General features: G+C 43.2%; 1 protein-coding gene and 1 pseudogene across 4 annotated transcripts in view; one reads left to right on the forward strand and one right to left on the reverse strand.

The window, feature by feature from the left end:
* PRR14L (proline rich 14 like) overlaps positions 1-9,966 on the forward strand; it is a 75,598-nt gene extending 65,632 nt beyond the window's left edge. For all 4 annotated transcript variants that reach the window (XM_004429742.3, XM_087423932.1, XM_014786950.2 and 1 more), the window contains 2 exons: positions 6,009-6,080; positions 7,911-9,966. In XM_004429742.3, coding sequence (XP_004429799.2) covers positions 6,009-6,080; positions 7,911-8,187 — 349 coding nt within the window. In that variant the 3' untranslated portion in view covers positions 8,188-9,966. The remainder of the gene's footprint in view (positions 1-6,008; positions 6,081-7,910) is intronic.
* A 6,180-nt stretch (positions 9,967-16,146) lies between these two features.
* Positions 16,147-17,369, reverse strand: LOC101388843 (heterogeneous nuclear ribonucleoprotein A1-like 2; annotated as a pseudogene).
* Between the last annotated feature and the right edge of the window lie 539 nt (positions 17,370-17,908).

Consider the following 17,908-nt stretch of genomic DNA (forward strand, 5'->3'; position numbering starts at 1 on the left):
ACCCAAGGCAATCTACAGATTCACTGCAATCCCTATTAAAATGTCAACTGCCTTTTTTGCAGAAATTGACAAGCTGATCCTAAAATTCCTACTGAAGTACAGGTGACCCAGAATAGCCAAAACAATCTTGGAAAAGGGAACGAAGTGGAAGACTTACTAATCCATTTCAAAACTTACTGCATGCAGAGTTAAAATGGGGGCCGGCCCAGTGGTGCAAGCAGTTAAGTGTACGCACTCCGCTGCAGCAGCCCAGGGTTCGCCGGTTCAGATCCCGGGTGCGCACCGATGCACCGCTTGGCAAGCCATGCTGTGCTGGCGTCCCATATAAAGTAGAGGAAGATGGGCACGGATGTTAGTCCAGGGCCAGTCTTCCTCAGCCAAAAACGGAGGAGGATTGGCAGATGTTAGCACAGGGCTGATCTTCCTCACAAAAAATAATAAAATAAAATGGTAAATTTTACATTTTGTATATTTTGCCACAATAAAAAACACAAACTTCCTACAAAGCTACAGTAATCAAGAGTGTGGTAATGGCATAAGGATTGAGGCATATAAGTTGATGAAATAGAATTGAGAGTCTAGAAATAACCCCATACATCTAAGGTCAGTTGATTTTCAACAAATATGCCAAGACCATTCAGTGCAGTAAGGAATAGTCTTCAAAAAGTGGTTCTGGGACAGCTAGATATCCACATGCAAAACTGGATATCTGTACACAAAAATAACTCGGTGGATCAAAGACCTAGATGTAAGAGCTAAAACTATAAAACACTTAGAAGAAAACATAGGTGTAAATCTGCATGACCTTGGTTTAGGGAGCGGTTTCTTGGAAATGACACTAAAAGCATATGCGTCAAAAGAAGAAAGACAAATTGGCCTTCATCAAAATTAAAACTTTTGTGCATCAAAGAACACTATCAAAAAAGTGAAAAGGTAACCCATCAGGAGAATGAGAAGACAGGCCACAGACTGGTAGAAAATAGTTGCAAAAGATGTATCTGATTAAGGACTATTATCGAAATTTACAAAGAACTCTTAAAGCTCAGCAATAAGAAATGAACATCTTGATTAAAAAATGGGCCAAAGATCTTAACAGACACCTTACCAAAGAAGATATAGAGATGGCAAATAAGCCAATGAAAAGATGTTCCGCATTGTATATAATTAGGGAATTGCAAATTAAAACAAGATGCCACTACACACACATTAGAATGGCCAAAATCCAGAACACACTACATCAGATGCTGGTGAGGATGTGCAGCAACAGGAATTCTCATTCATTGCTGGTGGCAATGCAAAATGGTATAGCCACTTTGTAAGACAGTTTGGCGGTTTCTTACAAAACTAAACGTACTCTTACCTTATGATTCAGCAGTAGTGTTCTTTGCTATTTACTCAGATGAGTTGAAAATGTATGTCTGTACAAAAACTTGCACATGAATGTTTATAGCAGCCTTATTTATAATTGCCAAAGCTTGGAAGCAACCAAGATGTCCTTCAGTAGGTAAATGGATAAACTATGGTACATGCAGACAGTGGAATATTATTCAGCACTAAAAAGAAATGAGCTATCAGGCCATGAAAAGACATGGGGAAACCTTAAATACATACTACTAAGTGTGTATAAGCCAGTTTGAATAAGCTACATAGTATGATTCCAACTGTATAAGGCACAACTATGAAGACATAAAAGAATCAATAGTTGCCAGGGGCTAGGGAGGAGGAGCAGATGAATAGGCGAGCACAGATGATTTTAAGGATAGTGAAAATGATTCTGTATGATACTATAATGGTGGATACATGTCATTATACATTTATCCAAACCTGTAGAATGTACAATACCAAGAGCGAACCCTAAGGTTAACCACGGACTTTGGGTGATAATGATGTGTCCATGTGGGTTCATCAGTTATAAAAAATGTGCCACTCCGGTGTGGGATATTGATAGTAGGGGATGCTGTGCTTATGTTGGGGCAGGGTGTATATGAGAACTCTCTGTACTGTCCATTCAGTTTTGCTGTGAACCAAAAACTGCTTTAAATAATAAAGTCTATTAAAAAAAAAAGATAACAGATAACCCACAGAATCAAGAAAGTATTTACAAATCATATATCTGATAGGGGTCTAGTATCCACAATATATAAAGAACTCTTACAACTCAACAACAAAAAGACAACAACTCAATTTTTTAAAATGGGCAAAGAATTTGAATAGACATTTCTGCAAAGAAGATAGATGACCAAGCATGTGAAAAGGTTATCAACATCATTAGTTATTAGGGAACTGCAAATCAAAACCGCAGGATGTTTCCCACTCCCTAGGATGGCTATAATTTTTATAAAAATAAAAACAATAAAATAACAAGTGTCGGCAGTGAGGATGGGGAGAAATTGGAACTCTCATACATTGCTGTGGGAATGTAAAATTATGTAGCCACTGTGGGAAATAGTTTGGCAGTTCCTCAAAACATTAAACAGTTACGTATGACTACTCCGAGGTATATATACAAGGGAATTGAAAACGTGTTCACACAGAATCTTGTACATGAATGTTCATAGCAGCTGTTATACGTAATAGCTAAAAGTGGAAATAATCCAAATGTTCATCGATTGATGAATGGATAAAGAAAATGTGTATCCGTAGAGTATTGTGTTATTCAGTTGTAAAAAGGAATGAACTACTAATACATGCTGCAACATGAATGAACCATGAAAACAGTATGCTAAATGAAAGAAGGCAGATTCAGAAGGGCCTATACTGTACAATTCCATTTATCTGAAATGTCCAGAATAGACTAAACCATAGAGACAAAAAGTAGGTGAGTGGTTGCCAGGCACTGGGATAAGGGAGGGTGGAGTGACTGTTAACTGATACAAGGTTTCTTTGGGGGTAATGAAAATGTTCTGGAATTAAATAGTGGTGACTGATGAATAACCTTGTGCATATACTAAAAACCACTGGATTGTACGCTTTAAAAGGGTGAATTTTAGGCCTGCTGCTGCTGACAGGAGGACCACTGACCGTGAGGCCCCTCCACACCTGTTCCCCCGCGCAGACCCATCTGGGGCATCGGAGCACAGCAAGGGCAGCACCGACAAGCTGCACAGTCTTTACAGGAGACCTCGGAGACTAGGGCTTGACCCTAGGATGCAGCAACCCCGTAGAGTGGCAGTTTTGTTAGTACTGGAATAGCACAACCACGTTTTGGAATAGTCTCAAGATGCTTCTTACTGGAGGGAAATCGAGTTGTAAAAACAGATCAAGTGATGGAGGGAACAAGGAACCACCAGATGGAAGACACTCAAGTGTAGACTCTTGCCAGAGCCACTCTGTGCAAGAGGGCATCTCCACAGAAGGTATCTGCTTTTGAGGCAGATCCACCACTTCCAGTGAGTGAAGCCCCTCTGAGGAAGGCAAAGTTTGTTGAGAGCCCAGGAATTCCAGAATTTGCACCTGGCTCACCAACCTTCACCTCAGCTCAGAAGCTGGACGTGGATGCGTACTGCCATGATTTGCAAGTCAGAATGACTGTCAGGGAGCCTAATCTTTCACTTTCTGTTTGCCTGTCTTGACATCCTTAATGTAATGTAGCTATTGCCATTGTTAAGAAGCAAAGTAGCGGTTGTTTATTGGAATGCCAGTGCTAAATCACTATGAAAAATCATACCCATGTTACTGTTTATGTGTATTTTCCACAAGCATGTTCTTTGCTGAATTGGAATTGAACCAAACTACACCTCAGTTAAGATTTCCAGAAAGCCAGGAAGAAACTAAAACATGATGCCAAAAAGTTAATTGCCATCTGCAGTCTCTCCTTTTCTTAACTGAAACAAGTTTAAAGCACAGAAACTTTGTAGTGATTTGCTCTTTTATAATGAAGTTATTATGCTCTCTATAATAGCCACTGATGAACATTGACTACATTTACTATTTCTTTAGGGTCACACATGGCGACAGTCTGTCATTCCTTCTTCATTCATTTGGTAGAATTCTTCTACCTAAATAGAAACTTCATGCTCATCAGTTATTTGGTAACCCTGAGGTATAATTTGCAGAGCAAAAGCAGGTCGAAGGTTGAGGCTTGAAGCTATTATCTTTTACATAGTAGTAAAAATTAACAATAAACAAATGAATTGAGTACACTCATAAATAAATAAATAAAAGGGTGAATTTTATAGTATATGAACCAGGACTCCTTGAAGACTGATTATAGGTCTAGGGCAGGAAATGTACAAGATGAATGTAGAATATCTTGTCATACTGGAAAGTGATGAAGCTGTCAAAGATTACTAGGGTCATGTCAAAGAGATTCAGAAACCAATTTGGAACTCCCAGTGGCCACAGATGAAACAGTCTGAGCATCAACAGGAATAATAGCTGCAATAGATTGAAGCACGTCAAATGTGTTTAAATCCAATAGTTTTCAATGATACTTTAAAAAAAAAAAACAACTCATTTGCCATATTTGGGTGATATTAGGGAACCAATTAATTATTTTGGAAATTGGTAAAAAAAAAAGGGGAGGGGGATAGAACCAAGCATATGACCTGCTTTTCCTCTGTGAACTGTACCTCAGGGTTACCAAATAATTGATGAGCATGAAGTTTCAATTTAGGTAGAAGAATTCTATCAAATGAGTGAAGAAGGAATGATAGACTATCACCATGTATGATCCTGAAGAAATAATAAATGTAGTTGATGTTCATCAGTAGCTGTTAATTTCACAAAAACGGTGACAACAGGGTATGATGTCCCTCCTGATAAACCACTATTAAAAATCTTCTTATCAAAAAGCCCCAAAACACCTAAATCTGATTATGCCTGTGTATCTAATTGCCAATCTGTAGGAAATACCTATAGTATTTCCCATATGTTTAGGTCAGAGGAACACGTTAAATGACACCATGTGGATATAATCCAGAAAATCTAGATTGGGGAAGCCACAGGCCAAATGACCTGGTTTCTTCAAGAAATAAATTACAAAATAAGAAAGGAGACAAAACAGAGCATTAATAAGATAAATTGGGATAGTATTGATCGGAGTTTGAAGTTCCAGAGACCTTGTGTTGTTTGGGAGAAGGGTAAAAATACTGATGCACTTCAGTTTCTAAGTTAAATATACTCATTAAAATTCTTACCAACCACTAAAAAAGTAGAAGAGTATATGATTTCCAAGCCAGGAAAGGGGAATAAAAGAGGGGGGGGGGGGCTGACCCGGTGGCGCAAGCGGTTAAGTGCGAGCGCTCCACTTCGGCAGCCCCAGGTTCGCAGGTTCGGATCCCAGGCGCGCACCGATGCACCACTTGGTAAGCCATGCTGTGGCAGCGTCCCATATAAAGTAGAGGAAGATGGGCATCGGATGTTAGCTCAGGGCTAGTCTTCCTCCCAAATGAAAAAAAAAAAAGAAAGAAATCGCTTAAAGTAAATAAAAATCATTATTTAAAAAAAAAGAGCAGTCTGTTAAGAAAAGAAACATTGAAAAGGTAGGATAAAAAGAAGCTGTAAATAAGATCATAGATATAAATCCAGTTATATCATTCCCAGTACGTATAAATGGACTAAATTTCATAAAGTTGAAGATTGGCAGCCTGGAAAAGAAAATCCAGTAAATGTTGTTCACATGAGACATCTAAAACTTATTACAGGGGCCGGCCCGGTGGTGCAGCGGTTAAGTGCGCGTGCTCCGCTGCAGCGGCCCGGGGTTCACCGGTTCGGATTCTGGGCGCGCACTGACGCACCACTTGTCAAGACATGCTGTGACGGCGTCCCATATAAAGTAGAGGAGGATGGGTGTGGATGTTAGGCCAGGGCCAGTCTTCCTCAGCAAAAAAAAAGAGGAGGATTGGCAGATGTTAGCTCAGGGCCGATCTTCCTCATGAAATAAATAAATAAATAAATAAAACTTATTACAGAATAGTTGAAAGTAAAAGAATGAAAAGAGTAGAGTTGGGAAGCCAATCTTATCTCTCTGAAGAGAGCATGAAGAATTTATTTTGTTCTCTTTTCAGGTTAAAGAAAAAGGAGTTTAGTTTAGAAGAAATATATACCAACAAGAATTATAAGTCTCCTCCTGCTAACAGGTATGTACATATGAGTAGGAAATAATAACCTGGGAGGGCTTCTGAAATGATCGATGTAAATCTCCAATCCTTTCACTTCAGAAAGGGTTTTGTGTTCAGTTCTTCCAGTATTGGGTCTTGGATATAACTAGAATTGATATTTTTAGTTCCCAACACTTGAATTGGGATTGGTGGTAGGATAGGAAAGAAACGTGTGTTGGGTTAGGTAGATAAAGAAAATGTAGTCTCCTTTTAGTTCGTACTTGTGTTTTTAGCAAATGTGCTGGCTCTCTTCTTCAGGACTAATAATGATTGATCTTCAGATATGATTTCAAACCCAAATACAGAAAGAGTTTCACCTGGCTACTTTGGATCAGATTTCAGTTCAAGTCACTAAACATTCGTTAAATTCCTGTTGTATCTAAGATGTAGCAGGAGAGTTCTAGGATTTTATCCTACAAGAGAAACATTTGCCCTAAGACGTTTGTACAAGATTATTCATTGCAGCATTGCTAAATAATAGGAAAGGATTGGAAACAACTTACAATATCCATTAATAGGGTTCTGATTAAATTGTGATCCATCCTCATAATGGAATACCCTGTATAGCTATTAAAAAGAATGAATCAGATACCTGTGTTCCAAATTGAAACAATTTTAAAGGTTATTGACAGGTCAAAGAGGCACAGTGCGTAGGACAATGTATGTAGTTTGAGTAAGGAAAAAAACCAAAGTGGAAGATATTTGCCATGGGTCAGCAAACTACAGGCCAAATCCAGCTAGTGACCTGTTTTCTTTCTTTTTATTTTATGGTCTGTGAGCTAATAATGGTTTCTGTATTTTTAAAAAGTTGTTTAAAAACAAAATAGATGGGCCGGCCCCGTGGCTTAGCGGTTAAGTGCGCGTGCTCTGCTACTAGTGGCCGGGGTTCGGATCCTGGGCCCCACCGATGCACCGCTTCTCTGGCCATGCTGACGCGGCGTCCCACATACAGCAACTAGAAGGATGTGCAACTATGACATACAACTATCTACTGGGGCTTTGGGGGTGGGAAGGGAGGAGGATTGGCAATAGATGTTAGCTCAGAGCTGGTCTTCCTCAGCAAAAAGAGGAGGATTGGCATGGATGTTAGCTCCGGGCTGATCTTCCTCACAAAAAAATTAAAAAAAAAAAAATCTATATAAAAACAGAATATGTAACAGAGACCTGTATGGCTCATTAGTTTTATTTATTTTTTCTTTTTATTTTTTATTTTTTTAAAGATTTTGTTTATTTTATTTTTTCCCCCCAAAGCCCCAGTGGATAGTTAGTTGTGTGTCGTAGCTGCACATCCTTCTAGTTGCTGTATGTGGGACTCGGCCTCAGGATGAACAGAGAAGTGGTGCCTCGATGCGCACCCGGGATCCGAACCCGGGCCACCAGCATCGCAGCGCGCGCACTTAACCACCAAGCCACAGGGCCGGCCCTCATTAATTTTAAAATGTTTACTCCCTGGCCCTTTACACAAAAGGGCCAACCTCTGATAATATATGCTTATTTATGCATATCTGTACATTGAATGACTTTTGGGGGATACCCAAACTGTTGCTGGTGTTGCCTATGGGGCGTTGATCTTTTTTATTCTTTACTCTTTTATCCAGTTTCAATTTTTTCACTATGTGCTTGTAGTACATATTCATAAATATATATGTTTTATCATACAAAAAAATAGATACTGGCCAGAGGAAACAGTTGAGTCAGGAGTTGTTAGTGCAGGTAGCTTTCAGCCCCCGTTGGCCAGAAGGGTTGGTGGCCCAGGAGCTGGGCCACAAGAGTCAGTGTTGATGATTCTGTTTTGTGCTCCACCCTTAGGTGTTTAGAGACCATCTTTGAGGAACCTAAGGAACGAAATGGTACGCTAATCTCAATCAGCCAACAGAAGAGGAAGCGAGTTTTAGAATTTCAGGATTTTACAGTCCCACGAAAGAGAAGAGCTCGTGGTAAGGTCAAGGTGGCAGGCAGCTTTACCAGGGCCCAGAAGGCGGCGCTGCAGAGTCGAGAGCTGGATGCCCTTTTGATACAGAAACTAATGGAACTGGAGACCTTCTTTGCCAAGGAAGAGGAACAGGAGCAATCATCTGGTTGTTGAGAAGCAATTCGGTTTGGGAGTGCCAATTTTAGATTTTCCAGGCCTCCTCGGAAGAGGTTGCCTAATTTTACCCTACTACCCAAACCACTCAAAATGCAGTCCATGGATTGTTACCTATTTCAAGGTGTACCCTTTTTAGGAACTGGTGAAGGAGGGTCCTCTACTTTTACTGCTGAGTATAGAACCTCAGGAATGCTCCCTTTCTCCTGGAAATGGTCCTGAATGACATCTGACCTCCTCCTCCCCCCACTCTGCCATCCACGGGAGGAGGGCGCAGCATACCTTCAGTAACACTAGGATTCCAAGGACTCACAGCATTTGCACGTCCATGTGAAAGTTCCACGTTGTTTACAGTGGTGCTAGACCAAGATTATTTAGAGATGTGGCCTAGGGAGGGGGACCTGGCATCCTGTCCTATATGGTCTCACTGGCTCATTTCAGTAGTTGAGGAAAGATGAGCTGTTGGGTTTTCTAATTCTTTGAGTCTGTCTGCCCAGAACTGGTTTTGTGTGTGTGTGTGTGTGTGTGTGTATGTGTATGTGTGTGTGTGTGTGTGTGTGCGCGCATGTGTGTGCGCGCGCATGTGTGTGCGCATGTGTGTATGGCTTTTTCCCATCATTTTTCTCCCCTCTGACTGTGGGTCACTAGTGCCAGAGGAGCCCGTCCAGGCCCCATTCAAAGTAAGTTGCACTTTTTAATGTAGTGTTATTTTCCTTTGTTTTATTTCTTTCTTTCTTTTTTTTTTTTTTTTTTTGTATTATTGCTGCATGTTTGGAGCCTTTAAATGTGATTTTAGAACAATTTTTTTAAGACATCAAGGAGAAAGACAATACATGTCTTCAGAATATATGATAGGCATTTGACCCAGTTTTTCGGTGCATGATATGGGACAATGGAGAGACATTTTCCCATTCATGTGTTTCAAGCAGTCCCTCCCCCATCTCCAACTTCTAGTGTAACTCATTAGAGGGAGCACTTTTTTCCATCTGGGTTCTCATTCTTGCCCACTAAGTAGATGTATTTATGTTAATGATGGAAGTAAGAGCAGGTTTCTCTCCCAATCATTTAAAAAATAGAAAAGGTTGGGTGTGGTCTTAATGGGTTTTACCTAAAGTGGTCTGTAACAGAGTTGAGTACAACAGCTCTGGTGGTGATAAACCCTGACCCAGAGTGTTTGCAGATGTCAGAGCAACCTGCTCCAAGAATGGGGAGAGGCGATCGGCCGTGGTTCAAACCCAGTGATGCATTCTTGCGGTGCAATCATGAAATTCCACGGCCAGCTCTCTCTGAGGGCACCTCGTTGTACTCTGGGCTCCTGTGTCAAACCTACTGGAAATTTTGTAGAATGCCAGAGTTAGCTGAGCTGCGTCACCTGTGCCTACAGTAGTCTGTGGGCAGAAGGATGCTGTGTGGGTCAGCAGGCCCAGAGGTTTCATTCCTTTTCCACTTAATCCCTGTGTGTCGTTGCCCTGCTTCCCCTCCCTTCCTTCTCCTAGGTTTTATCTTTTTTTTTTTTTTCTCTCTCTCTCTCTCTCAAAACAAGAGTTCAGAGAATTAACATTCCTTGGCTGGTGAGTGGGATGCTAAACCCAGCCTCAGGACACTGGTCACCTCTTCCCATCCTCCTAGGAGCCACTGCTGGGAAGCAGCTGCTGATGGGAACTGTCAGAGTTCCAGAGACATTTTCAAATCAGTCTGTTAGAGAAGAGTGAGTGATGCCGTCCTGGAATGTGTCTCCTAGGTTTCTTGTGCTTCCCCATTTGTTAGTGGGTGGGGAGATGGGGCGGGGGGGTGGGGGTCTCTACGTGCCTTTCCTTTGCAGGTTGACAGTCTATGCCACACTGGAGCAGAAAAACTTACATGAGCAAGAAAAACAAAGTGCCACGTCTATCTTCTAGGCCCACTGCCTCAGCCATAGCATTTATTAAGTGAAATACACACCTGGTAATCCATGGAGGCTTCTTAAGGCCATGGCCAAATAGCATTAGAAGAGAGCCAGGTTTCCATACTGGCTCTGAATGATGCGTACCAGATTCTGCTGTTCTACATCCACTTTGCCCAGACTGTATAGACACGATCTGTGTTTCACCTCAATACCTCTCCCTTCCTGGGACAGGGTCCTTAGACACTAAATGCTTCTCTCTGTCTTTTTGCTTAAGGGAGTGGGATGAGTAACACATTGTGCCCTTGTGCAGATGTTTTAGGGAGCTCCTGCTGGACAGCTTGCAAACTTCCAGTGTGTCGACAGAGCCCTGTTTGCCAGCTCCACTGCCAGTGCAGACGAGCCAGCAGTGTGGCAGCCATGTCATCCCGCAGACTAAAGTTGAGGTGGGCACAGCTGTGGTATCACCAACATTACAGAGATACAATTTCAAGTTTGCCTGTTGCAGGCATGGCACTTGTAAGGGCCGGGAGCAGTGATTTGGAACATTGGCATCTGGGAAGGGAGGACTGGAGGAAATGGAGACCTGGGCTCCTTCCTTGTCCTGGGAATGTAGGAGAGAAGCTGCTCTGAGGCCAACCCTTGAAATTCTCGGCCTGCCCTCTGGCTAGGGCCCTTCCCCTGCTCCAAAGTTAAGAAGGGGCCTCCATTGCAAACTTGAAATTGCTTGCCTGAAGTTGGTACATCGGGTTCTAGCCATGCTCAGCCACACCTGTCTTAATGTCCCTTTTCACCATTGGCCTAGCCAGCTGCAGCGCTGTCTGTGATCCTCGGAGCCTGTGGTACCTGCCCATGATGGGAGACGTTAGACGGCTGCTGGCACGCCACCTGCCCAGAGCTACAGGAGGTCTGGTTCTGGGGTGGGAGTTGGTACAATTTCTGAGTATGGGGACTTACCACCCCAAGAGGTAGGGAGTTACAGTTAACCATAACTTACTGAACTCCGGTGGTTGAGTGGTTTTAATATGGGAAAGAGAGGAGAAATCTCAGGTCCAGTTAGGGTTCTGCCCATTAGCTTTTCACTGAAACTTTGAACTATGGTTTTTTCATCTTTCAGTTTATGGCTATATTTGCTCCTCCCTCTCCCCCCACCCACCTTCCCCTCCTCCTCTTTTCTTTTGGTCTCCTTCCCAACTTCATTTCTCCATTAGTTTAAACGTACCTCATCACCTGTTAAAGCAGATTATGTCCACTTTTTCTTACTGACCTTACTCTAAGAGCTACAACTGGGGGAGGTACAGTGAAAGACATGTAGCGTTTGCCTTACTCGGAGCCTGAAGAGCTCAGAAACTCATGCTGTGAATCCCAAAACTCAGTGCTCCTCCAAGAGCTGTGAAAATCATGACACTTTGTCAAAATTTTGCCTGAAAGGGTCTTTTGCGTGGGCGCCAGAGCCAACCTGAGGTAGATTCCAGAGCTCACCCTCTGGGCATGATCCTCCCCCCATGGCTCATTCCCTGCCCGCCAGGCCAAGAGCAGCACAGAGTGTGCAGGACTGGGGCAGCAGATCTGAGGCTTTGGTGCAGCCTAATGGAACGCAGAGCCAGCACTCCGTCTCCAGGCTGGGATTTCATCTCATGATCAACACCATGTACATTCAGATCCACGAAAGACCAACTTTTAGGCAGTGATACTTCTCTCCCATTACCTGGGGGGAAAGTATGCAGTTGGTGCTTTCTTTAATTCCCTTGTTTTGTTTTGTTTCTGTAAGCTCTTCCCCTGCTATCATGGAAAGGACTTCTTAAACACCACTCTGTGGGTGGCTGTATCCAAAGTCTCAATAATTGGCCAGAGGTGCAGAGTATCCTGTCCTGGATTCACACAAGGAAAGGGCTCCTTACCACAACTGAACTTCTTACATAAAAAGCTGGCTGGGGTGGAAGGCTTAATTTTACTAAAATCAAAGTTTAATGTTATCATCTAGCCACAAATTGACAGCAAAGGCTATTTTGATAGTAAAATGAGAGTCCCCATGTAGCCTGCCATTTAGCACAGCATATTCATATTTGATGCTTGTTCATTGTGTGTCTTCACGAGCCCCTCTCTGGTGCTGAATTGGATTTGAATTCTTGGTGAGAGCCCTCAGCATCTCCTTGGGCTGGTCTGGGCCAGTAAATAGCTACCTGAAGTGTTTATATATTATCATGGTCAATAGTTCAGTGAAATTTGTACATTTTTGGTAACATTGGCGCACATGATGCCCCTACAGTTCCTTTTCTGTTTGGTAGTTTGTGACTCTAAAATTCCCACTATGTGTGTTAATTTATGAAAATAAATTTTTTTTTTGGAAAATCCTTCAGATAACTCTCAACGTTGTTATTTTATTCTCATGGCTTGGTAATAAGTTAAAATTTTACCTGTAATATCATGAGGTTGTTTTTTTTTAATAGACATTCCAAAGTAACATATCACAACAAGCATATGCCTTCCAAAGCTATCACCGTTTTCTGAGGACTGTCTTGCACTCAGAACATGTGTAGAACTCCACCTTTGAGTGGCCTTCTGAGCCTGCAGTGAAGCTTTTAAAATTTACTCAGTGGTGGCAAATCATCTCTTGTAAAGGAATTTGGTGTTTGGAAACAGCCAAGACTCATTCAGATCCAAGTCATACCCAATGAAGTTGGGTAGGGTTGCTGAGCAAGTATTTTAGGTGTGATTTTTAAATAGTGTGACATTTTCTAACATGGTCAGGAAATCAACAAGCAATTATAAATTCAAGTCAAAATGCGTTTCAAATATTAGCAACATACTTGGAATAAGAGTCTAGCTTGCTAAGGAGACTACTTGGGAGAGTATAAATGTGGTGGAGTAGATTCATTTTCTTTAAAAAAGGTCTCGCCTTTTCTCACCTTTCCTTCTCAGCTGTACGTGAGGTTAGGCTATGAGTCTTCTGATTCTCAACTCTTTAGTTAACCAATGGAAACTGGTGAAAGAATGACTCTGAAACCATGGCTCTAGAAAGAAGCATGACATGTTCCAGAAAGAAGCATGGAACAGTTCTTCCTCTGTCCAGGGGAAAAGCAGTGCCTGGTTTCCCTTCTTGGCCTTCTTCCAATTCTTGGACTTCTACAATAAAGAATTCTGTCAACATAGTCTTTTGCATTTGGGGAGCATTCTACCTTCATGATTACTTGGAGAAGAGTACTCTCCTACACCTTTTCTTTGTTTAGAGGGGAGAGAGGCTCATTATCAATTAAGGCAGCGTTATTCCTTTAACTTTTCCCATCACAGAAGCTTAGCATTAGTAGAGCCTCTTGAGAATAAGAGGACTGGTCCAAACTGATTTAAGAATCCTCTGTGGTGTCCTCCCCTCTCCAAGTGATGGAGACCTCATTTCTGCAGTTCTTTCTGAGACTTTGCTTAAGAAATGTTCCAGAAGATTCCCAATTCTTCCAGCAACTTCCAGGGTCATAGGTGAGTTTTTTATAACATCTTTCTCAAACCTCCAGTGTCTTCTCCCTCCTCACTGTCAGCTGATAGCTTTGCTTCACATTTCACTGAGGAGATAGAAGCAATTTGAATAGAACTTCCACACCGATCTTCGCGGTTCCTTGAACAGACCAGGCATGCTCCTCCCTTATGACATGTTCACTTGCTGTCGCCTGTGCCCAGAATACTCTTCTCCCACATTTCTACATGGTTCCTTCAGGCACTTTCTTCAGATCTTTGCCTCCCCAGATCACTTCCTACATGTATCCCCTCCCATTCTATATCCTCCTTACAACGTTTTATATTTTATGGCGCTTACCACCACCTCCTTCTATGTGTTCATCACTGTGATGTAAGCTCCTTGAGGTCAGGGACTTTGTTTTATTCACTCTGGTCCCTTTTGGCCCCTCAGGCACCTAAAACAGTCCCTGATATACATGGTAGGAGCTCAGTAAACACTTCATGGGTGAATGAACTGCTGCTTTCATTCACAGATCTTGTTGCAGGCCTGCCCAAGTCCTCTTCATCCCACCGACTCAGAATACTTGAAGACCTCTTAATTCTTCCTTCAGCTACCCTTCAGGGGACCTGGCTGTGGCTGCCCAGGCGCGGAAGGTAGAACTGGGCACTTTTCTGGTGTCTGGCTCCACCCAGCTCCGGGTGCAACCACACCCACTGCTGGCCTCGCGCCGTCTGATTGGCTGCAGCTCACAGGCGGGGCGAGGCCAGCCGAGGAGTTTCCCACCTGTGAAGCCGTGTTTGGTGGGATCGCCTACCTGAAACGGAAGTAGGCGCGCCCCGCCCAGGAGCCCGCATCCCTGGAGAGGCTCGTGACTGCGGGGCTGGTGAGGGCGGAGGCTCGCGTGGATAGAAATCGTCTTGGGAATTTTTTCCCCTTTTCTTTTGCCTTTTTAATCTCAGACTCTTGATGGTGAAATGGTCCCTGAAATAATGCAAACACAGGGGCAAATATCCCAAGGTATTGCAGCAGCTGGTGAGCGTGGGCGCCCCTCATGCTCTTCCCCTACTGCTGTCTGCCTAAGTGGTCTTTGTAAAACACAATTTCGCGCTTGTCAGAAGCACCCCTTAAATTCCTCCGTGGCTTTCCCCTCACCCCAAAATAAAGGTAATAACTAGCATTTATTGAGCCCTGACCAAGAGCCAGGCATTTTCTGTTAATTACCTCCTTGAATCTTCACAACTTGATGAGGTAGATATTGTTTTTAATCCCCATTTTGTGGATGAGGAAACTGAGGCTTAAAGACAGATTAAGTGATGCGCCTGTGTAGTCAGTGGTAGAGCCCCAGTCTCCTGACCAGGAGGACCTGTGCCACCAAACCCAACATCTCCACCCACGCCTTCCCCTCTAGCCCCATTTCCCTGTGGCGCTCCACAACTCTGAATTTCTTCTGGTTCCTCGAATCCTCCATGCTGTCTCTTGCCTTGAAGCTTACCCTTGGCTGGAAATATTCTTTCTCCCATCCCTTCATTTGACTGCCACCACTTCTCCTTCAGATCCCTGGAGGCTTTCCCCAGCCCCTTCCCTTTCTTCCCCACCACTCCCTTCCCTCTTCCGGACCCTCTTAAATGCTTCCTCAGCCCCGGCACTGCCCACCCTCTGAACTGCCTGCTCACTCATCTGGATCCCCCAGCTACCCTGTGAGCTTCAGGAGGGCAAGGTCTTGATTGCCATCCCCAGCCCCTTGCACAGCCTGGACACGTAGTTGCTCAGTCACTACTTATTGAACAGATCATGTATCATGGCTCACCCAGGCACCATGGGGCACCAAGCTATCAGGCCACTCTGGAAGGTCATGGGCAGGTGGAGGAGACAGACACATGGGTCAGGAACTGAGAGGAGGCAGACTGGCAAGTTTTATGATACAGATAGAGTGCTGTGGGGATAGGTTGAAAGACTGTTTTTTTAAAGAAGTATAAAAGTTGCAGAAAAGAGGAAAGAACAACATAACAAGTACCCATATTTCCACCACCCAAAATGAACAAGGATTAACATTGTTCAGTTTACTTCCAGTCATGTTTAAAAGAAATAAAACATTACAGATGTCACCAAAGTCCCAATAAACCATCAGTCCCTGCTGCATCCCTCCCCTCCACTCCCTAGAGAAGGCCACTATCAGGTTAGTATCTGTCCCTGACTGCCCTGTCTCTGTCCCTCACTGCCCTGCTTCCTCTCTGTCTCTTTCCATAAGCAACTTATGACATTATGGTTTTTTTAAGACACATTTATTCAGCATCATGATCAGACTATTGCATTTAAGCAATCAACAGCACAGGTGCAAAAAAAAAAAGTCTATATTAAACCCCTTTGCTGGAATGCTTTGCTCTTTACACAAAACAGAAACAGGGGCCGGCCCCGTGGCTTAGCGGTTAAATGCGCGCGCTCCACTGCTGGCGGCCCGGGTTTGGATCCCAGGCGCGCACTGAGGCACTGCTTCTCCGGCCACGCTGAGGCTGTGTCCCACATACAGCAACTAGAAGGATGTGCAACTATGATATACAACTATCTACTGGGGCTTTGGGGGAAAAAGAAATAAATAAATAAAATTATAAAGAATATGAACTGGGGATTAAAAAAAAAAAAACAGAAACAAAATAACCTGTTATACAATTAGTCACAAATACAGCCCTCAAGTTTTTTGCCCATACACATGAATATTGGCTAAAACATGTCTTCTTTGTAGCAGCTACGCCCTGCCACCCTTGTGCTTGGCTGAGTTCACAAATCTGTGTAACCTGTAACTTCCCTGCCACTTCTCTGGCTCTCCTGTCCTGCTAAGCTTTGTTTCCTGGCAGTAGTTTAAACCTTCTGCCACTGCCAGAGCTACTGCTGGAACTGCCATTCACCTTGGTGTCATGGTTTGGCAAAGTATTGGCCTCCACCACCATAGAGGCCAGAGCTTCTGCCTCCAAAGTCTTCTCTTTTCATGGGTCCAGAATTTGAAGATTGATTGTTGTAACTGCCGAAATCGTTGTAGCCTCCGCCACCTCCAAAACTGCTTTCATCATTAGCAAATTTATTATAGCCATCTCCACTGCCACCATACCCACCACCACATGGGCTCCACCAAAGTCACCTCAACCACGATCAAAGTTGCCATTCCCACCAAAACCACCTCCATGACCACCACCAAAGTTTCCAGAACGACTTCGACCTCTTTGGATGAAGCACAAGCCATCTCTTGCTTAGATGGGGCTTTCTTCACCCCACAGTTTTGGCCATTCATAGTATGGTATTTATGAATTACAGTTTGTCTACGATGTCATGGTCATTCAGGGTCACAAAAGTAAAGCCTCTCTTCTTGCCACTGCCTTGGCTGGTCATGATTTCAATTACTTCAATTTTCCCATATTGTTAAAAACAATCTCTTAGGTGATATTCTTCCGTGTCTTCTTTAGTGCCACCAATAAAAACCTTTTTCACAGTGAAGTGGGCGCCCAGTCTTTGAGAATCTTCTCTTGAAACAGCCCTCTTTGGTTTCACAACTCTTCCCTCCACTTCATGTGTGGCCTTGCATTCATGGCTGCATCCACCGCCTCCACGGTGGCGTATGTGACAACCCCAAAGCCCCTGAAGCATTTGGTGTCTGGAGCTCTCCTTACTACACAGTCCATGAGCATTCCCCATTGCTCAGAATGGCTCCTTAGACTCTCATTGGTTGTTTCAAAGCTCAACCCTCCCAGGAAGAGCTTCCACAGCTGTCCCAGTTTTCAGGAGACGGACTTGGACATGACGGCAGCGGGAGGGGAGACTTGAATGATGCTTACTCAGTGGAGTCCACAGGCAGAAAGGATATGTATTTTTTTTTAAAAGTACACAAATCAAATACCTAGTATGTATCATTTAGCATCTTGGTTATTTTCAATCGACATTTTATTTTTGAGATTTACTCAGGTTGACATACATAGATCTGGGTCATTTCTTTTCATTGCTATAGAGTAGACCTTCATAGAAAGGTAATTGGAGAATTTCTTCATCAATAGGAACTCCGAGATGGTGTAGTCTATTGGAGGAGACCTGGAATTGTCTGGAGACCTCTGTTTCAGAAAGGCAAAGGCCAAATTGGTTTCTTTTGGAAAAGGATTCCCCAATTAAGGATTATGAACATAAGCACATCAATTAGAGCAAAGATGTCAAAGTCTTGATACCTCTTCTTGGCTTTGGAAGGAAAAGAACTTTAGAAATAGGAGGCTACATCCTCATTTAGCAGATTTCCTCATTTCCGTATGATGCTCCAGGCGGGTATGATGAAGTAAGTGATACATCTGTCAACTCCAAAACTCAGAGGAACTTGCTTCTAAAGAACTGGCTATCTCAAAGTGTTAATAAGA

The sequence above is a fragment of the Ceratotherium simum genome, chromosome 35 (genome assembly GCF_057802395.1).
Source record: "Ceratotherium simum simum isolate JZ-2026a chromosome 35, ASM5780239v1, whole genome shotgun sequence".
Lineage (NCBI taxonomy): Eukaryota > Metazoa > Chordata > Mammalia > Perissodactyla > Rhinocerotidae > Ceratotherium > Ceratotherium simum.